This window comes from Cornus florida, unplaced genomic scaffold (genome assembly GCF_030987335.1).
Source record: "Cornus florida cultivar Cherokee Brave unplaced genomic scaffold, ASM3098733v1 CherokeeBrave_3.0.0_Hap2_Chr10, whole genome shotgun sequence".
NCBI lineage: Eukaryota > Viridiplantae > Streptophyta > Magnoliopsida > Cornales > Cornaceae > Cornus > Cornus florida.
In genome coordinates, this window is record NW_026775580.1 from 86,595,323 (window position 1) to 86,616,182 (window position 20,860).

Sequence of the window (20,860 nt, forward strand, 5' to 3'; positions counted from 1 at the left end):
CTTAATTTTTTTTTTTTTATTAAAACAAATTATGAAGAAAGATATACTAATTACCTTTAATTTTTATATTAATTGTTTAAATAAAAATTCTAAGTAAAAAACTTTAAAACAACTTAAGTAATTTCTTAATTTCATGAATATATTGCACGAAAAAGAAAGCATTTTTTTTTAGTACTTTATTAATTTTTTTCATTGATATATTGCATGAAAAATAAGGAATTTTTATACGAAGTATACTTATTATAAAAATTAAAGTTTTAATAATAAATTAATAATTTTAGAAAAATGTAGTTTCAAATCAATTTATATTTTTCTATTTTAGTATAATTAATATTTAGATAAGAGATAATAAAAAAATATAATACGAAATGTTAATTTAACAGTCTTTTGTAAAAAATTTATCCTTAATTACAACAAATTTATAATTCAAGACGGCATTTTGTAGTTTAAATTGGTATAGCAATAGCAATATATATATATATAAAGAGATGGAAGAACAGTATATAAAATTTGATTTTTAATAACTAAATATCACTATAAGGGTAATAAAGCCATTTGGTATGGTTGTACAGGGGTATCATCCCTCACCAACATGTTATAGGAAAAGGGAGCATGTGCACAAACCAAACAATACATAAGTACTCGCATCATGTTCATTTGTTATTGATCCACATCTGCAATCAGATAGTGTACATAGTCCAACCAGGGTGAGAACCCAAGTATTGTCCAACCAAAATATATAGCACTAAAACAGTTATGGAATTAGATAATAAATAAATAAAGGGAGGAGGTGGCATAGCAAACATGACTTTTAAAAATGTGGGGGAAACTGTTCTATCAATTCTACAATGGGCTTGTATTCCAACCAAACATAGAAGGGACTAGATCAAATGTAGTCAACAAATAAACTATATAACATCGACTACTGTTCTATCAATTCTACAATGGGCTTGTATTCCAACCAAACATAGAAGAGACTAGATCAAATGTAGTCAACAAATAAACTATATAACATCGACTACTGTTCTATCAATTCTACAATGGGCTTGTATTCCAACCAAACATAGAAGAGACTAGATCAAATGTAGTCAACAAATAAACTATATAACATCGACTTCAAATTTCTATACAACAAAAAGATCAATCATCTGTTTAAACCCAAAATCAACATCCAAAAACTGGTGATTGATTTGGGGACTGATAATTTACCATATAACCGAATAACCACATGTGGTTGGAAGAATAATCTTCCCAATAACACACAATATACAACAAGAAGATCAATCATCTGTTTAAACCCAAAATCAACATCCAAAAACTAATTCTGTTTAAACCCAAAACCAACATCCAAAAACTGGTGATTGATTTGGGGACTGATAATTTACCAGATAACCAAATAACCACATGTGGTTGGAAGAATAATCTTCCCAATAACACAATCTTTAAAAGAGACCAGCTTTTTTTAAGGCAGCCTCAAAATCCTCCTCGCTGTTCCAGGACCGGACCTGCGTTACATAGCAGCAACATAAGGTGGTGATATAACTATATCAAAGTTTCTCATACCCATCTTACAACTACTACATTTATACTTGTATTATTACAAGAAAAGTATAGGAACATGCAACTTAAAATCTTACTACAGCTACTCTTACAATTAGTTTCGGATTCCAAAGTATTCCATAATCCTCCCCACATTATTTTAAGTCATAAAAGGAGTCTCACCTCGTCCACTTGGGTGTTAAAGTGCTTCTCTATCTTCTCCATTAGCATAATATCTCTATCAAAGCACAACAAGTTGAATACGGCTGCTGTAGAATTAAATACAAAACAGGAAACAAATACTGCTTAATATTCCATTAGAGGCTTTGACTATATCTCTACCAACAATGAAGCAAATGCGCAATAGGGAGTTGGCACTTCATTCTGAGACGAAAAAAATGGCTTCAAATCTTCTAATATTACATTATAGTATTATACTTGAACAAGGAGAGCATAAAAAATAAACAAGCCACCAACAACTAGCTGGAGTTTATAAATGTTTAAACCAGAACCATTTTTTTTTTGTAAGACCTCATTTCATATACAAGCCTACAAATCCAACCTACAAGGTTGGCGTCACCCTGTGAAGCTTTGACAGTTAGCTAGAAGCAGATTCATGACTCCAGGAAGCCTAGGTACAGAAAAATCCTAACCAATACGATAATCAATATGAAGTTCTTCCTTAATTCCACGCAATATTTTGGTTAGGCCAGGCTGGTCACGTTGAATGTCCACAAAAGAGGGAACTCACATACCTAAAGATACTCCCAAAGTTCTGGATTGCATGCAGGAAAACAAAAATTCAGCTGAAGTTCTTTTAGGCAAGACTGAGCAAAATCATAGGTTAATATAATTTCAGCATTCCAAATCCAGGATCTGACGGTCAAACAAATTATTCAAGACCTGGACTTCCCAGAAGTTAAAAAAACACAACACTTGATATTTAACCCCAGCCCATTAAAAAAAAAAAAATGACATTGACACCCACAGCCCAGAAAGTTTATTTTGAAGAATCTCAATCACAGCTGCAGGTTCAAACACCTTAAAAATTAGCAACTGAACAATATTTAACAGTGATTACCATAGTAAGTAAAATACGGGTACGGAAATGCACGAGTATAATTCGATATTTTTTTTAAAATACGTTTAAAAAACTATTGAAATATCTCCTTGATAGTAATAGTTTTGTTCAACATGATCCCAAAATGCATCCCCTTTTTTTTTTTTTCCATTTTTTAAAAAATTCGTTTAAAAAAAACAGAAACGTAAAAATACGAATACGGATGCGTACGTATATAATACGTTTTATGCACTAAAAATTCGGGAACAAAAATTCGACCATACACATCTTATTATTTTCTTATATATTATATATTTATAAGGACAATGAATAATAGGTAACAATAATAAAATAAATATATTGCAATTAACACTATCACAATAATCATAACAGAAATAAACTATCTAAATATAATTAATCAATAACCATTGGTCCATATGATCAATTCATCACAAAATTAATGAAAAAAAATTCTAATTCAATTAATCAACTATGTTGCCTAAATTAAAAATAAAATGCAGCTGCTTGAACCTCTTAGGATACTCTTGAACAAATTTCAATATCTCTACCTTTTACCCCGGATAAATGTGATTTGACTACTGAAATACTCCCATGATAGTTAGAGTTTGTTTCAACATGATCCCAAAATGCATCCCCTTTTTATTTTTCATTTTTCCTTGATAGCCAATATATTTATAATAAATGCATAAGTATATGGTGTGATATTTGTGAAAATATCTTTATATTCTATTAAAACGTCTGGTGAATGTGGTGATTTACAAACTTCCAAAATAATAATAATAATAATAATAAAGATACTAAAAAAATTTAAAAGATCTCAAAACAAAACAAAAAAATAAATGTTTACAAACATCAGTAAAAATCTATAACTCTTCAAAATTATAGTGTTCCACAAGGTATATATATGTGTTTCATTACTTCGATTAAAGATCAAGCATTGGATTGACAATAATAACAAAAAAAAATTGAGTGATAATAGAACAACTGAGTGGTCACAACCTTTCTCGAGATTGCACAATAAATAGTATTATTTTGATGGTGTGAAAGAGAAGGGCTATACCAAACAAAAGATTGTGTAAAGAATGTGTGTTTGAGAAAAATACACAATTAGAAACGTGAACGAAATTTAAAAATATATATATATATATATATATATATATATATATATATATATATATATATATAAACACGAATTAAACGGAGCAACCAAAACGAATAAACACGTTACATACGGGATGATGAAAAAAAACGCGTATTTTAACATATCTTTCAACTCTGATCGGCAAACGGGAGTATTTTCCCAAAATTCGTAGGTATGCGTTTAATTCGCGTATCTTTCGTGTATCTCACGCAACTTTACTAACTAGGGTAATTACACATTGAAGCCACTTATTCAGTAAACTTATTATTCCAATTTCCTCAGTAAGATAAAGCTACGGTACTACTTGATTGGTAAAAAGCTTGTGCAGGATCTGGAAGACCCTTGCTTGTACACATAGTAACACTCCTTTTCATTATTGTTACTTTCGCACATAAAGGCCAACAAAATAAATGTTTCTTAGCGAGTTAAGCACCTAGCTCTCTCTTAGCAACAGGGGGGCAGCCCTCAAACAAGTTCAGTTGAAATCCTAAGCCAAAACACATGGGCCCTAAAAAGAAACCAGGTTTTATACATGCAACTAAAAATTTCACTCACTTCAACAAGTTCCTAGCCTCTACAGCTACTATAAAAGAACATTACCCACAAGTAGAAATTTTCATGCATGAAATTTTTATATAACAATTTCCAACGTATTTATATAATACAAACACAGTAAGCTTAATGTAGCAATTGCATGGTACTTTGTCTATGGTGTATCTCGAGGAACCTATGTTATGCTTTTAGACACGAAATTATAATCAGTGATGAATCTGAATGTCTCTAGGAGGAAAGTTCACCAAATGAGTCAACAGTATTTGTACGAGTGAACAGTCAGATGAAAAAAAAAAAAAAAGATACCCACAAGTCGAGAGACTTTACCCTTGCGGCCGAAACGTCCTGCCCTGCTAATCTGATGCAAGTATACCTCACAGTCAGGCTCCGATGGAGTTTCGTAATTCACAGGAAGATCATAATTGACAACCAGATTAACCTGAAATAAAACATGTTATGAAGTCGATATTTTGTGCAATAAAAAGAAAAATAAAAAATAGGTAAAAAGAGATAAAAATGAACACCTCTGCTTGACCAAAACCCCGGGCGAGGAGGTCCGTTGAAATAAGAACTTGAATCAATCCATTTTTAAATTCCTTGATTATCTTGTCCCTGTCATCTTGCATAAGAGCACCTTGAATGGTAGTCACCTCATAGCCATGTTCCACAAGTGCTTGATGCAACATGCTCGCACTATTTCTTGTGCGAACAAAAATAATGCTCTGCCCCACCTTATTTCCCAATTCAAAAATTCTGTCTTTAATTACCTTTATCTTTGAAAGTTCATCGGGGCAGTTTACCTTGTACCACTGCTTCACAGACTCCGAGGACAGCTCTTCTTTGTTCACAAACATTTGATTGTAATCATTCTTGAAGAGATCTTTAACAATTTTTGATACAAAATTCCTGACAGCATCATCAAAAGTTGCAGAAAACAAAAGCACCTGGTAATAATTTGCGACAAAAGGTAGAAGGGTGTCAGGCATGCAGTCCCATCGTGAAAGCACAAAGAAATTCTTGGGGAGGGTCAGTGTAATTTACCCAAAATAATATAATATAATATGGTAAAATATAAATATATTTGCATTAATAAAGGGAAGAATAGGACAATCTCTAAATAATTAAAACATGTGTCAACAACTTATTTTTTCTGCAGCAAACCACAATGCACTAAAATTCACTCATATAAACTCCTTTTTCTCTATGCTTTAACAAGAAAGAGAATTATTAAAGCGAAGAAATACAAAGAAAGGGACAATAAAAGGAGCAAACCTAAAAAATAAAATACATTCTCTCAAAAACGAACAAATGTTTGTCACTTTGGATGGAGAAAAATCTCTATTCGTTCTATATATTTTCACACATGGATTTCATTTTTCCCCTCAAATAAGAAATGATATTGAAGGGGATATAATCATTTTCCAAAAGCTCTAAAGTAATTCAATTAAATAAATACATTGTAAGTTGCACGAGATTCATAATTTAAAATCTATAGAAGAAGACATGTACGACGGGAAACAAGCATATCCTTCTATATCACAACTGGATTGAAAGATGTAATCTTAAAACCTACACAACTGTTGAAAAGAGAACTACATCTACTTTAATCCCAGTCATAATAAACTGGCCATTTCAGATACCACATTCAAATCAAATCTGAAATTATCGAAACAAGATCCATCATATGTGCATGATTATATATTTTCATTTATTATTAAATATTGTGACTACATTATTTTATAAAATTATGAAGTTCTATAATAGAATTTTAATGGTGTTAGAACAGTTGGTTCCCCTTAACTACCGTTTGAATACAAAACTATCAAAAAGTTTCGTTTCAAAAAGTACCATACTGAAATATCTAGAATCTTGGAACTCTCAAATATGATACATACGGATGGCAATGGGGCGGGGATTTCATTCCCCATTCCCGTTTAATTTTTCCACCCCCATAACCGCCCCAAAACCCATTGGATTTTTCAAAGCAACCTCCATCCCCGTCCCCATTTACATAATCGGTTCCCCAAAACTACCCCAAACGGGGCGGGGCCTCACTGGGATGAGAATTTTTGTCATCCTTATTATATATACTTAACTTATTTTATTAATATATCACAATAAGTAAGGGTAATTTAATAAATTTATAGTATATTCGGGGCGGGATAGGGCGGGGCAACCATCCCCCGAATTTTTTCCATTCTTTTCTCTGGGTATCATATATAGGGTAGTAGACTAGTAGTACAATGGTTGTTGGATCAAATAGATGGTTAGGATTTAATTTTAATATTTTCATAATAATAACAAAATAACAATTCATTAATGATATTATTTGGGCCCGGATTAGATCGGGTTGTAAAAACCTGGCCCGATGATGATTTTTGTTGTGTTTTTTTTTTCTCGTGTAACAGACCAATATTTTGGATTCTTCTTAAAATAGGGGCGCTTATCCGGGCTTTTCTGATTCTCTCATCTGGAAAGAATTTCCTACATGGAAACCAATTGATTGGACCACCCATTAATTTGAAAGTCTTGCTCCAGCATTAGAGCTTCTACGGTGGTCTATCACCGACTATGACTGAAAGAGTTGTTGATTCATGATTACTCCAACAACATTAACATTGAAGCTTCTCTCTTGGCCGCCGGCAGGAGTGTGAATATTCCTGAATGATGGGGGAACTCTCGTCGATCCTGACCTTGAAAATGTCTCTCTATCCCCAGGAAGAGAGATATTGTGTTTCCACATTTCTGATTCCGTCATAGCAGTGCTCATGAACACATCAACATTTTCATCTATTGTATTCTTTTTCTTCCTTAATTTCAATTTTCTAAGCGTTTTATCCAAACCTGCTTTGAATGAAAAAGCCATTTTGTTGTAAGAATTAACAAGCCCTTATTGTCGTTGTGGCCAACTCGCAAAAATTTAGAGTTAACTTGCATTGACCCATTGGAGTCAGGTTCGGATCACTTGTCCACTATTATCTGCTTCTATTTTGTTTTTGCTTCTTCGGTCATCTCATATAAATAAAAGGTATCAATCTTATTTCCGAGAAGAGAGTTGATTCTTCTGGAAATCTGCAGTTTCTCTTTGAATAAGTTTTCCAATTCCAGTATCTTTCCAAAAATAGAATCATGAATTCAGTTTATATAATACCACCATTCCCTTCCTCTTCCTTGTTCATTCTTGCAACAAAATGGCTTCTTCATTCAAAGCAGGTTTGGATAAAGTGCTTAGAAAATTGAAATTATGGAAGAAAAAGAATACAAGAAATGAAAATGTTGATTTGTTCATGAGCATTACTACGACGGAACCACAAATGAGGAAACACAATATCTCTCTTTCTGGGGATAAAAAGACATTTTCAAGGTCAGGATCGATGAGAGCTCCCCCATCAACCAAGAATATTCATGCTCCCGCTGGCAGTCAAGAGAGAAGCTCCAATGTTAATGTTGTTAGAGCAATTATGAATCAACAACTCTCTCGGTCACAATCGGTGATAGACCACCGTAAAAGCTCCAATGCTAGAGTAAGACTTTCAAATTAATGGGTGGTCCAATTAATGGGTTTCCATGCAGAAAAAATTCTTTCCATATAACATAATCAGAAAAGCCCAAATAAGCACCTCTATTTTAAGAACCCCCCAAAATATTGGTATATGCATTGTCCAGGTATGATATTCTATTACAAGAGAAAAATGAAAACAAAACGCAACAAAAATCATCATCGAGCCGATTTTTACAACCCAATCTAATCCGGGCCCAAATAATATCATTAATGAATTGTTATATTATTATTATTATTATTATTATTATTATTAAAATATTAAAATTAAATTCTAACCATTTATTTTGAACCAACAACCATTGTAATACTATTCTACTACCATGTATATGATATCTAGAGAAAGGAATGGCAAAAATTCCCACCCCGAGCCCATCCCATTTGGGGGCGATTTTGGAGAACCTATAGTATTTAAAGGCATGCATAAGCTCCAAAAACGCCGAAGGCTCGTCAAGGCTCATCTCGAGCGCCTCAACCTACTACAGACCAGGCCCCTTCAATCAGGCTCACATAAAGCCCTCAGGCTCACGCTTTTTAGTAGGCTCCAGGCTCAAAAAAGGCGCGCCTTGTATTTTTTAATCATTTATTCATATTACTTTCTTTTTTTCTTATTGACTACTAAATTAAAAGGTTCTATATCATATACCGTATTGTTTAACCTTATGAAATATTTGACAAAATTCATAAATTTATGATCCATTACTTACATTAACTGCAATTACAGCTTGATTATGAATATATATAATAATATATGCATTATTATCTACACGCGTCTTACTTCGATCAAGGTTGCGCCTTATACTGCGCCTTGCGCTTAGGCTCCGGGAGGCCTTTGGCGCCTTAGTGCGCCTTGAGCCTTTAACAACTATGGGAGAACCGATTATGTAAATGGGGACGGGAATGGAGTCTAATTTGAAAAACCCAGCGGGTTTTTTGGGCGGTTTCAGGGGATGGTTGTCCCTCCCCGAATATACTATAAATTTATTAAATGACCCTTACATATTATGATATATTAATAAAATGAGTAAAGTATATATATTAGGAATGACCAAAATTATCACCCTGGCGAGGCCACACCCCGTTTGGGGCAGTTTTGGGGAACCGATTATGTAAATGGGGATGGCGATGGAGGCTGCTTTGAAAAATCTGATGGGTTTTGGGCAGTCATGGGGGTGGAAAAATTAAACGGGGATGGGGAATGAAATCCCCGCCCCATTGCCATACCTAATGATTGATACATATGCATATATATTCCTATCCAGATCTAGAAACCATCATGTTTTACCGTTCTTAGTTTAGGTCAACACCTCTTTTCCAGAATCCTATTCTAAGAAATCAAAAACATGTTCCATAAAATACAACAAAAATACCTTTTTTTCCTAACAACTTAGAGGGAGGGTACATGAATTCTATTTTTTCATTTCTCTCTCTATCTAAGGTCATTGCCCAAGTCAAACCACATTTTATCATATCCTACCTTGCTAACTCTACCCACTTAACTTTGAACTTCCCCTTCACTTAGTATTACCTTCAATGTCCACCATGTCATTCTTCCTAATTGGCACACTTATCCAAATCGTCTTAATCGATTTTCTCCATCTCCAATTGATGCTACTTTAGCCATTTCACGAATCTATCATTTCTTGTCTAGCCGTATGTCCATCTCAAAGTTTGCATTTATATCACACTCGCTTTATGCATATATTGTTCTTAGTTGCCCAAAATGTTTCTCCAATTGTCCAATATATGTTTCATTTGAACTGAAAAACATTTGCGCTAGCCTCATGAAAATACAAGGAAGTAGAAACTAGTGGGTGTATTGAGCCTTAACTAATTACATTGAACTTAGTGTTCATCCTCTTTCTTTCTTTAGTTAAAGGAGTTTTGATGGAAGTAGTCTTGACAAGAAGTACATAGAACAAAAAGTAAAAATTCAAGCTAAGCTCCCCCTCTAGCATCATTTGGACTTTTAAAACAAGATTCAAACTACAAAATGTTCAAACTGTCTCTGACATGAAATATAACAAGCTAAGTAGTCATACATCATAGTGCGTTCAAAGTGAACTAGCAGTATATTTATCTATCTGTATTATTCTACTGAGAGTCGTGGCTACTGTTTCCAACTCAGAGAAGGCTTTACCATATATCCAAATACTCTACTATTGTTGAGCCTCTTTACCCAGCCAATGAGAAGAGGGAAAAGGGGGGAGAGAGAGAGAGAGAGAAAGGGGAACTCAAGATCGTATTTTTCCAATTACACCATAAAGTAGAACTTAAAAAAATTTACAAGTGGGTGTGCAAAAAGCAAGCTTATTATTAAATCACCTAGTTCAAGAAGCATAATAACAGATAAGTGCAACAAACCTGGCAGTCAGAATTGCATTTAACAATCGCCTTCATAATCCTCAAGGAGTCGTCTTTAAAGCCAGTCTGCACAGAAGATTGATAAGCAATCAAGGATTAACAGAAAGTTTATAGAACATAAAAATTATTTTGTTAGTCAATCCCATTTTCAAATACAACTTAAATTTTCTGCAGTGTGTAATTACTTACAGAATTAATAAAAAGTGATGCATCATTACTCGAATAATAGTTAGGACCATTGCTTGGTGCGGTGACAAAGCTGCTAATAAAGCCAAAGGTATATACCTTGTATACCCAGTCCACCAATCCCAACACCCATGACAAATGAGAACCACATTAGGAAATGGCCTTTATTCCTTATATAATACATTTCCTTATACGATAAATCAATCAAGGTAAAAGCATCTTTGCTCAACACTACCAAGCAACTAATAGTAAGCGGGCTAAAATTGCATGCTAACCTAGATATAAAAGATTGGGTATCATTCCAATATCAATGACATATTAAATTTCACTATATTCAGCACCATGCTCCAAGACAATATAAACTTTACATCAAATAGCTTGGCAAGCTCAGCCTAACTCTGCCAAACCTCATAATTGTTCCAACAGGCCAGTGGCCTAGCGATACCAAACCCGTACTTCTCAAAAAGAGGTCAGGGGTTCAAGCCTCAATAGAGGCATGTGTGTGTGAGTACCCAACTAGGATAAAAAAAAAAATGAGATACAAACAGTACAATTTGGCACAACACTTAAAAGAGATGCAAAAGCTGTGTTACCTGGACTCGCCTGTTCAGGCCGAAGTGTCCGTGTCGACATGACACGACACGACATGGACACAGACACTGGATCTGAGTCGGATCCTTCATGGCGTCTACCGAACACGGCTGATAGATGACGAAAACTCAAACAAAGATGTTTGGGTTGGTACTTGTGAAGGATTGCGAACTTTCTTCATGCTTTATTTGTTAAATAGGTTGCCATTAATGAGATCAGAGAACTTACTGGTACAACAATGGCGGTTTGCTTCAAAAGTAGCGTCTTTCAAAGGTTAGAGAAGACTGAAGTGTACGCGCTTTGTTTGCACAAAATTTTGTAACGGCCGAGCGTGTTTTCACATTCTTACTAATGCTTTTAATACCCTGCAACGGTCACGATCATGCCACTTGTCAATTTGGATGTAAAAATATGGGAGAGTTTGGTCTTTTAACAAGGATAATGTCTTAACAGTTGTAAAACACTAAGCTATGAACAATTTACAACTGTACTGGGACACCTGTATTATTTTATTTAAGTAATATCTATCGGTCAATCTTAAGCAATTTTTTTGACCTGACAGGTTGACTTTATAAATAAGGTAATATTATTATAATAGTTGTATTACCTTTTTTTTTTTTTTTTTTTTACAGTAAATCCATTCATTAAAAAAAAGAAACTGTACAAGGAAAGTCCTAGCCCAAAGGCAGCCCAAAAAAACAAAACTAAAACAGGCCCACACAGGAGCACATTGCAGTTGCAACCACAACTGTAAGAACAGGTACAAGTGCAACAATAGAGGAAAAAAAGAAAACCTGCATCACAAAAAAATAGAGCTTTGAAGGCTCCACGCTGCTATCTTTACATTTATATATTTATTCAATTTTTCATTAAAAAACTGAGGTCTAACATAAAAAAGGTTACATTTTTTTCTTTTTCTACAAATGTCCAAGTGTCCGTGTCCAACTTTTGGACACTTTTATTCCGTGTCCTCGTGTCCTATAATTTGATAGATGGATGGATCCGACCTTTGGACACGCACCCGTGTCCGACACTCGCACCCGAGTCCAAGTAACATAGTGCAAAAGATTGCTCCAAAACAGCAATTCAAGAGTTAAGGACAGGTTGGACCTAAGAAAAGTGTGTACACCATATATCCTGTTCTTGATCCCACGTGCTCAACTCAAATGATTGAAGAAGCAAAATACTTGGACACACCAAGGGATTCTTCTCTACAAGTACACTTCAACGTTTATAAAGTATAAAGAACCACTTGACTATTTGTGTGTCTTAAAAGGACACATAACCAATAGCATCCATTATTAAAATACTTTTGGCTGTTTCAAAGCCTTGAGAGGATTGAAGGTTGAAAAATATAATGATTTCAATAACACGCAGTATTACCACAGTGATGACTTCCAGGGACAAATCATGAGGGCCTTCCACAGTTCCACTAGCATATTTTGTTTCTTACTTTATGCAATAAAATATTTTAAGGACTACAATTTCAATCAAGTTATCTAGTTGCATGTATGTGTATACATACAAATATATTATATAGAAAGTTTCTAATTAGAATTGCTCTGTAGAGAGGAGAAGATGTTGACAAGATAGGGAAGACATGAACTTGGGATGACTGTAACCAAAAAAAAAAATGTAGCGGATAAAAATGGACATGACAAAAAAGGGTAATATTGTGAGGACGCACCAAGCAAATTTTTTTTTTTTTTTTTTTTTTTGACAAAACAAAAAAGGAACACTATCTAGATAACATTAATAAAGAAAAAATTATACAATAAACTCCATGTATTAATTTTAAACTCCTGGGACAAATTAGTAATTAAAGCTTCTACTATTTAAATGTGACAGCCCTGGATTTTTCAACCCAGTGGATCCTGTGATGACCCGAAGGTTGACCTGATAACGGATTCGAAATGCGAAAGCAAAAGGGAGAAACAAGGAATCTAGAGATGTATGTCATCCCTGAGACACAAAGGAGACTTCCCGAGGAGTCCCGAGACACAACAGAAGCAAAACGGATGCAAGGGTTTCAAAACCCTACAAGAAAAGGGCTAAGGGTAAAACAGTCATTTCACCCAACCGAGACCTCGAATGCGGATGCAAAAGGTTAAACCAAGGTCTCTAGAGATGCGCATCATCTCTAAGACACAAAAGTGGCTTCCTATGAAGCCGTGGAACTTAAAAGAAAAACAAAAGCAGAAGCAAAGTTTTGAAAACGGTTAAGTACAACCCTAGGGGTAAAATGGTCTTTTTAAAATAGAAGTGGGAGCTACTGAACACACCATTGTAAAGACAACGAAAAATTAATAAAGTTTGACTCAAGAATCACTTGATTCGGACTCTGGACAGCCAAGATATGAAGTCCCGAAGTTTTGAAGACAAACAAAAAAAAATGCCAAGTAGCAGGGTCAAGTGCGATCGATCGCATCCAATGCGATCAAAGAAAGTGTGAATGCGCGATCACAGGGCTGCACAAGAAATGATATTTTAAAATGTGGTTTTGAGGCCTTAAATGACATTTTTTGGAAAAAAAAAAAGTTGTGAAGTAACCCCCTAAAATCATGTTTTCTGATCAACCATGTCAAAACCAAGTCTTATTTTTCAAGTGAAATACCCAAAATGCCCTTAAGCTCAGATTTTGTGAAAAATGCGAAAATACTTGAACCTACAAACATGCATTTCATGCAAATGTGATGTTGTGTGCAAAGTGAGCGTACACGCAAATGTAATATACATATTTACACGCGTTCCAATGACCTATAACCTTGATGCATATCATTTGCAAAATATTATATGTCAAACCTCAAGTTCATAAAATTGTTTTTGTAATTAACATACAAAACCAAAGTGCATAGATGTAAATCAAAAGATGTTTGCCATTGGCCGCATATAATACATATAAAAAGAGTCTCAAATGGTGCACTTAGGTACACATTGCATACTCCAAAGTAAAAACGGCATGTTGAAACTAAGCCTGATATTACAATTTCATAAGAAAGCTTGACATGCTAACACTTGCATGCATATAAAATTACACAAAGAGTACCCAAAACTACTAAGCCAACCTAGGGATGTTGTGCATCTCAAAACAAGTCTCCTTAATTGAAAAATATCCCAAACAACTAGGGTGAGTAAATAAGTTACTTGCAAGAAAAACATATGCCTATGACCTAAAGTTTTAATGAATTTGCAAGTTTAATATAAACCGAATCCACACGGAGCATGCTACCTAACATCTAAGTTCAATAGGGAAGCTAAAGGATACCTTAAAGCTATAATTGAAACATTTTATAAATCATTTGCAACAAATGACCTCAACAAGATACAACTTCAAAAGTATTGTCAACTTGTAAATGAAAGCAAAAGCAAACGATGAGCATATACTGTGATAACAATAACCACAAAGGTAAAAGGATAACAAGGCAAACATCACTCCACGAGTTACCAAATAATTTGCACACAGACTCCACTATGATGCAACTCACACATGTACTCCATGATGCAATGTAGTGAAAAGAGATACCGGAATCAAATCCCGGATATCAAAAGAGAATTGGTGCACTTCCACACCCCATTGGCCAATGTGCTATGGGACCTTCCACCCACTAGACGTGTGATACCCCTCGATTCTAGAGCCACGGGTGATCAAGTCCGAGCACAGATCCGAGGGATACCAGACAATTAATATATAAACAAGCAGGAATAAAACTGAATTAAGAATAAAATAATTATACGCTGAAAAGAATTCTAATTGTAAAACCTCCAAATTAAAAGTTTTAATATAAATAAAATTTCCAATCCGTACAACTCGGGAATCCATCTAGTGGACCCCTAATATTTCCAACTGGTAAAACATTTACAGAATTTAAAATCCAAAACCAAAATAAGAAAGAAAATCCTATGGAGTCTGAAGAGTGAGTGACTGTATCTGCATTACCACGATCAAACCCTAAGCCTGGTACTCACGAACACCTGAAAAAAATAAAGGTGGGTCAGGCCCACATGCAAGTTCCATCCTACTACAATCCGTACATAAACCCGATATGCAGATACATCCTAGATAGCTCGGCAATATCTACAATAGTCCATAGATATATAAATACACACTATAGGATGCTCACTAGCCTATAACATAGTTCAGCCTGGGTAGAAGGTGACATATAAAACACGCTTTTCAGCGGCCAAGTACCTAGACCTACCAGGGAACATTTGCTATATCTAGCTACTCAACCTTTGCGATATACGCACCCTAACCGTGATCAGGAGACTCAAGCTCGTATCACAGTACCATAAATATATATATAAATTCCTTCCTAATACCGAAAGATAAAACAAGCATCCATTATGTCGTTCAACTATTTTAGTTGACAGGACATGTATCCATGTAGGAGTTAACTATTTTAGTTAATCCATTCCGTATGTAAAAAGGGGTAGGACTTAGCTTTTTGATCTAATCCATCCCTGATATGTCACCGTCCCATACCGGTACATATAATGCAAATGATCCATAAACGATGCACATTCATTAGAACATCAAATAAATCCAGAAACCAGCATAATAGAAAACAGATATTATTAAGATCCTATTATGCATCCAGTATATGATTATAATCATTAATCCTCCAAATAAATTGTTAAAGTATTGATAAACAATTTATATTATCCACATCCATACAATTGATAAAACAGAAGTTAAACAGTTCATCAATTAACATCCATAACCTGTTATAATGATCAGCCAGAAATATGAACTAAATACATTATACTAGATATCCCAAACCATCCTCTCATACCATATTATTTAAATTGCCAAAACAAAGACAAGTAATGAAATCCTCCACAAATCCTTAACAGCATGAAAGTTAGCATTTACACCACATGACGTCCCTTTGATCCTCCACTCCAAAACCTGTGCCTGATATAATATGACACTCTGAATTCCAAACTGCTCATTATATGAAACCCCAACAGTATTCCCATACTAGTCCATTTAGTTCACTAAACCAAAACTAGCAACTAAAATTCCTACCACTCCTGACAGCATACCATTTAATATCTAAGTTAATACTGTCTATGCCCATATCCTACACCGAACTTTCTGGCCTCCATTAAAGTATATAAATAATTTATATAACATCCCAAAAGTAATTCGATACCAGTCAGTTTAAGTTATTAAAACAAACTTATTAACTTAAACATTCATCCTTCCTTGACAGCATGCCTATTCCACGTTTCTGTTTCCTGATGCCCCTTAAGATTAGCACCCTAGCATAAACCAACTATTTAAGGGTCTTAATAGGTTAATTTTAACATATTTGAAACCCCCTTTAATTTTCAGTATTTGCGTTTAACCCCAGAACTCCGGAAAAATTGCAGAAAACACCCCGTAGGGGTTTTTCTCCCCATGGGAGCCGGCTCCCCTTTATTGGGGCCGGCTCCTAGGCTTCTAGAGCCGGCTCTCCCTCATGGAAAGCCGGCTCTCTCTTCATGGGAGCCGGCTCTCACCCCTGAGAGCCCCTCTGCCTCGTCTCTACTTCGTCCGATGATTTTTCTGCGTTTCCGGCGAAGTCCGACGTTCCTGTCCCAAGTATTTTAACATTCCTAGGGTTCAATTTAAATTCTTAAAGCCCTAGAAACTTCTCACCATCCAGCATGCATTAATTGACAAAAATCTAAAACAAAAACAAAACTGTATCAAAAAACGCCAATCACAGTTAACTGAACATATGAACAATCTAAAGTCTGATCACATGTGTCAAAATTCCATTATAAAGGTTAATTAACTTCCTAACCATCCAAACAACACCTCACATTTCATTATGAATCAATTTACAGAGGTTTAATACATAATCTAACAATTTATGCAAGGAAAGCCATCTTCAGTTATTATACGTTAACCAAATTTCAGACTAAACTAATATGCATAAAATTTGTATTAAAAGTTTTAATTAAATTCCTGGAGTCTATTTAGAATGCACAGAACACAAGTTTACAGGAAGGAGAGAATGAAACTTGCCTTTAGATTTCGTTTTGAAACCTTACAGCCGCATCGTCTCTAAGTTTCAGAATTCTCTTATACTGCTCCCACCTCTGACCATTGTTCCATTCCTCTGTTCTTCCTCCTTAGCTTCATAGATTAATACTACGTGAATAATGTTTTATTTTAACCCTTGCAGACTACATAAGACTATACACATTGAAGTGTATACAACCCTCTCTATGTATCTCTGTTTCTCCTCTTAAATTACCCCTACGTGAATAGGGTTTTCTCCCAAAAACCCTTGCAACATATATCGTTATATATATACAGACTCCTCTGAAACCCTAATCCCAAATCCAGTAGTCCTAACCCTAAGTCTAGCCCAACTACAAGTCGGCTACCTAATTACTTAATCATAACACCCTAAACCTAATTATCACCCAACATGGTAATAAACAAGTGACCACAACAGTTACATTCATTATACATATATCTGGAATAAAATTAACTAACTAATTAATTAATTACCCTTAAACATAATTAAGGAAAATAAATAAATAATTATGACTAAAAACCACACAGAACACACATAAAATTTCAAGTCAAATGAAAAACAAAATAAAACACACTTAAACAATATTAATTTAAACACACAATTAATCAAGCAATCAATTTAAACAAATACAATAAACACAACTAGTCAAATAAGTACATAAGTCACTTAGATAATCAAAATTAAATTCCCATTTTATCATTTTGAAAACTAGGGGTATGACAAGACGCGATGTCCAGTGTCCACTATTTTCAACATTCCGATTGCGTCCATCCTTCAAACTTGTTATGTATGCCGTGCATACACAACTTAAAATCAAATGAACTCCTGAATGGAATAATGACCACTATGCTCCAAAAGCTGTAGTGGCTACAATAACATGTCAACTTATGAAATACATTACCCTCATTACATAGCAAGTTCAAGTCCTTATCTCAACATCAACATAGCATAGAATATATACAAAATTTATAGGCATGCTTTATACATAAATCAAGTAATCTATCTACATAGGAATCACTAGATTTAAGTAACCACCATACATGAAAGTTTCTAGATTTAAGATTACCCCAAAGGAATCAACACATACACAATATATAGGTTGTATACAAGCTATATTCATCATAAAACCCTAAGTTCATCATATACTAAAGCAACCTATATGCAAGTTCTAGAAGTAAAGCATGCATACAACATATATTCAACCCCAAAATAAGCATTAAAACACTAAGGGTACAAACATAGGACATCCCCTACCTCACTAGAGAATTGAATCTCTAGAATCCAAAACAAATCAAGGTAAATCAAGAAACCGGACAAGAGTATTATAGAGGAGGATGAGGGGAAGGTTTTGTCTTCCAAGACTTAAGCCAAAAGGTGAGAGGAAATGGTTCAAAACCAAGGCTAAAGGTTTAGGTCTAAGGTGCTCTATAATGGAGGCAAGGTGGGAGAGAGAGAGAGAAAGAGATGAATACCTAAAATGAATTTAGTGTATTCCTCCACTCACTATGTGAGCTAGCACTACCTCTCTCACACACACAACTTATCTCACCCCACCACTTGTCAATACCTCACACACCCTCACAAGATCACATCCTAAGCCTACACTTGTCACCCTCCTCACAAGGTTTTATCTAAGCCCTACATTTGTCAACATCCAAAGCCAACAAGTGCATCAATCCTAGGCCAACAAGTGGGTGAATCCTCACCCTCCACATGTCATCATCCAAGGCTTCCAAGTGTCACCAATGGAATGATGACAATTGAACTAATGAGAGTGTGACACTTTTCAAAAATTGCAAAAAGGTCCCCCCACTAAATATCTCAAGGAATAATTGCACAAAAGTCCCTAAGACGAAAAATAATTACAACGGATAATTTCGAAAAACACCCCAAGAAAAGAAAATGGTTCCGAAAAAATTATGCATCCATACCCCTACAGAAAAAATAAATAAATAAATAAATAAACATCTAGCATGCTTTTCTACAAAAGTAAAGATACGCATTTCATGGAAATCAAATAGGGTGAACGCACGTGAAGTCGGAAGTCAAATCCGAGCACAAATCCTAAGGTCACGGGATGGGATACGATAAACAAACAAGTACTAATAAAGGAAAAAGAAGACGTCGTAAATGGAAAGGAGATGGCATCGTCATCACAAGGTTGATACCAATCTCTAAAAGAAAAAGTGTCGGAAACTTTTCCCAAGCACTCAAGACGACCCGAAGGGACAAAACCCGAACTCAGAAAAGAAACGTCAACGGAAAAAGAAAATCCGTAAAAACGGAAAAAAGGGAAGGAAAATGTCAAGTTCATTACATTAAATCTTACATATTTACATAATATGGCAAAAATTGGCAAAAGATGAAGACAAGATGGAAGTTAAGAATTCCAGGAACATCACCAAATGGATACATATGTGATCATGCATCTGGACAATTGGAAAAAAAAAAAAAATACACTCTCTTAAATTTCTATGGTTTCAGTCTTTCTCGGATGTCATGACATATTGATAATCGTTTTCGTAATGAATCAGTGCTTAGAACTCAGCATTTACGATTCTATGAGGTAGACATATTAACAGCTAAATAATGCAAAATCTTATTAGAGAGTCCACAATCCACACCAATAGACATTGTGCATGACTTATGTAAAGTCCAAATTTATTAGAACTCGACTTCCCAACAAAAAAGATGTCGTACACACTAGTTGAGTTGAGAAAGTCGTAACATACTTTCTCAAAAGGCCCCCAAAAGATTTGAATTTCATTATAAGCATTACAAATAATAAAATATAATTTTAAGAAAATATGTACCTTAGCCAACATGTGGTCAGCCTCATCAAAAACAAGAATCTTCATATAACTCATGCCCAATTTTTTTGCCTCCAACCTTTTTTTTATAGTTCCAGGCGTGCCAATCACCACTTGCTCCGTCACTGGTAGGCGCTTCTTAACTGTAAGGTGCATATCGAAGTGGGCTGCATGTAAATGATCTGATGGAAAGGGTACAACAATGTGAGCCTGGTGATGATTTCAAAAGAGCTTTTGTTTTTTTTGCATGGGCGGCTTTTCTAACACCCAATGGGCGTTATAGTGCGCATGTGAAAGAATTAAAGGCAGTGGATAATGTCAATGAAATCAAGTCATACAACTGGTGTACCTACGTGCTTGAAACTTTGGTGGCTCACTTGGGTGAATCTGAAGGAGGTGGAAAAATGAAGCACAAGTATATCGGATGCGTGCTCTTCTTGTAGGTAAATAACATAAACTACTTATAATTTACAATTAACTTTATAATTTATGTCATTACTATGAATCATTACTGATTAAAGTCGGTACTTTTTAAATCAGTTTCTTTATCTGATGAGGTGTAAAATGGAATACCCCTGTTATCCCAGCACGGGCGAAATAAGCAGTCTTCAGTTTTGGGACACAACCCTAGTATGGGAACGCTATAAATGGGAGTTGAAAATAGGAGGTTTTAGAATGGGTGAGGTATGACACTAAATTTTACAAGTATTTGAAAGTTCCCAATTTATGTTGTATATGACACCATTTCCTTGCTTACGTACATTTGGTTCGAAATATTTATATGGAACAGTTAATTCCTCTCAAGGTGAATGTGTCCCACTGTCCGTCATCGTCGTGGTATGGAGATGAAAAAGATAATGGTAGTTGTTCGGAAAGTGAGGTTGAGGTAACGATATATTACTTTACGGTTAATGAGTATGAATGAAATTGTGAATATTCAATTGATTAGTGTTTAATCCTTAAAATTTTGTATACAACGTTGCGTTAAAGAAATTCGCAACG

General features: G+C 34.8%; 1 protein-coding gene across 1 annotated transcript; it reads right to left on the reverse strand.

Moving 5' to 3' along the window:
- Positions 1-1,083: 1,083 nt before the first annotated feature.
- Positions 1,084-20,014, reverse strand: LOC132278055 (DEAD-box ATP-dependent RNA helicase 38-like). The gene is made up of 6 exons (XM_059779883.1): positions 19,862-20,014; positions 10,237-10,302; positions 4,838-5,257; positions 4,641-4,752; positions 1,723-1,808; positions 1,084-1,505 (listed from the first exon to the last, which is right to left on the reverse strand). The coding sequence occupies exons 1-6, from the start codon at positions 20,012-20,014 to the stop codon at positions 1,443-1,445; spliced, it is 900 nt and encodes a 299-aa protein (XP_059635866.1). The 3' UTR covers positions 1,084-1,442.
- Between the last annotated feature and the right edge of the window lie 846 nt (positions 20,015-20,860).

Excerpts from the sequence above, each read along its gene's own strand:
- LOC132278055 (XM_059779883.1), bottom strand. The coding sequence starts at position 20,014 with ATGCACCTTACAGTTAAGAAGCGCCTACCAGTGACGGAGCAAGTGGTG. Across the intron at positions 10,303-19,861 it reads CTGACCACATGTTGGCTAAG|ACTGGCTTTAAAGACGACTC; the intron begins GTACATATTTTC and ends TCTTCTGTGCAG. Across the intron at positions 4,753-4,837 it reads GGGGTTTTGGTCAAGCAGAG|GTTAATCTGGTTGTCAATTA; the intron begins GTGTTCATTTTT and ends GTTTTATTTCAG.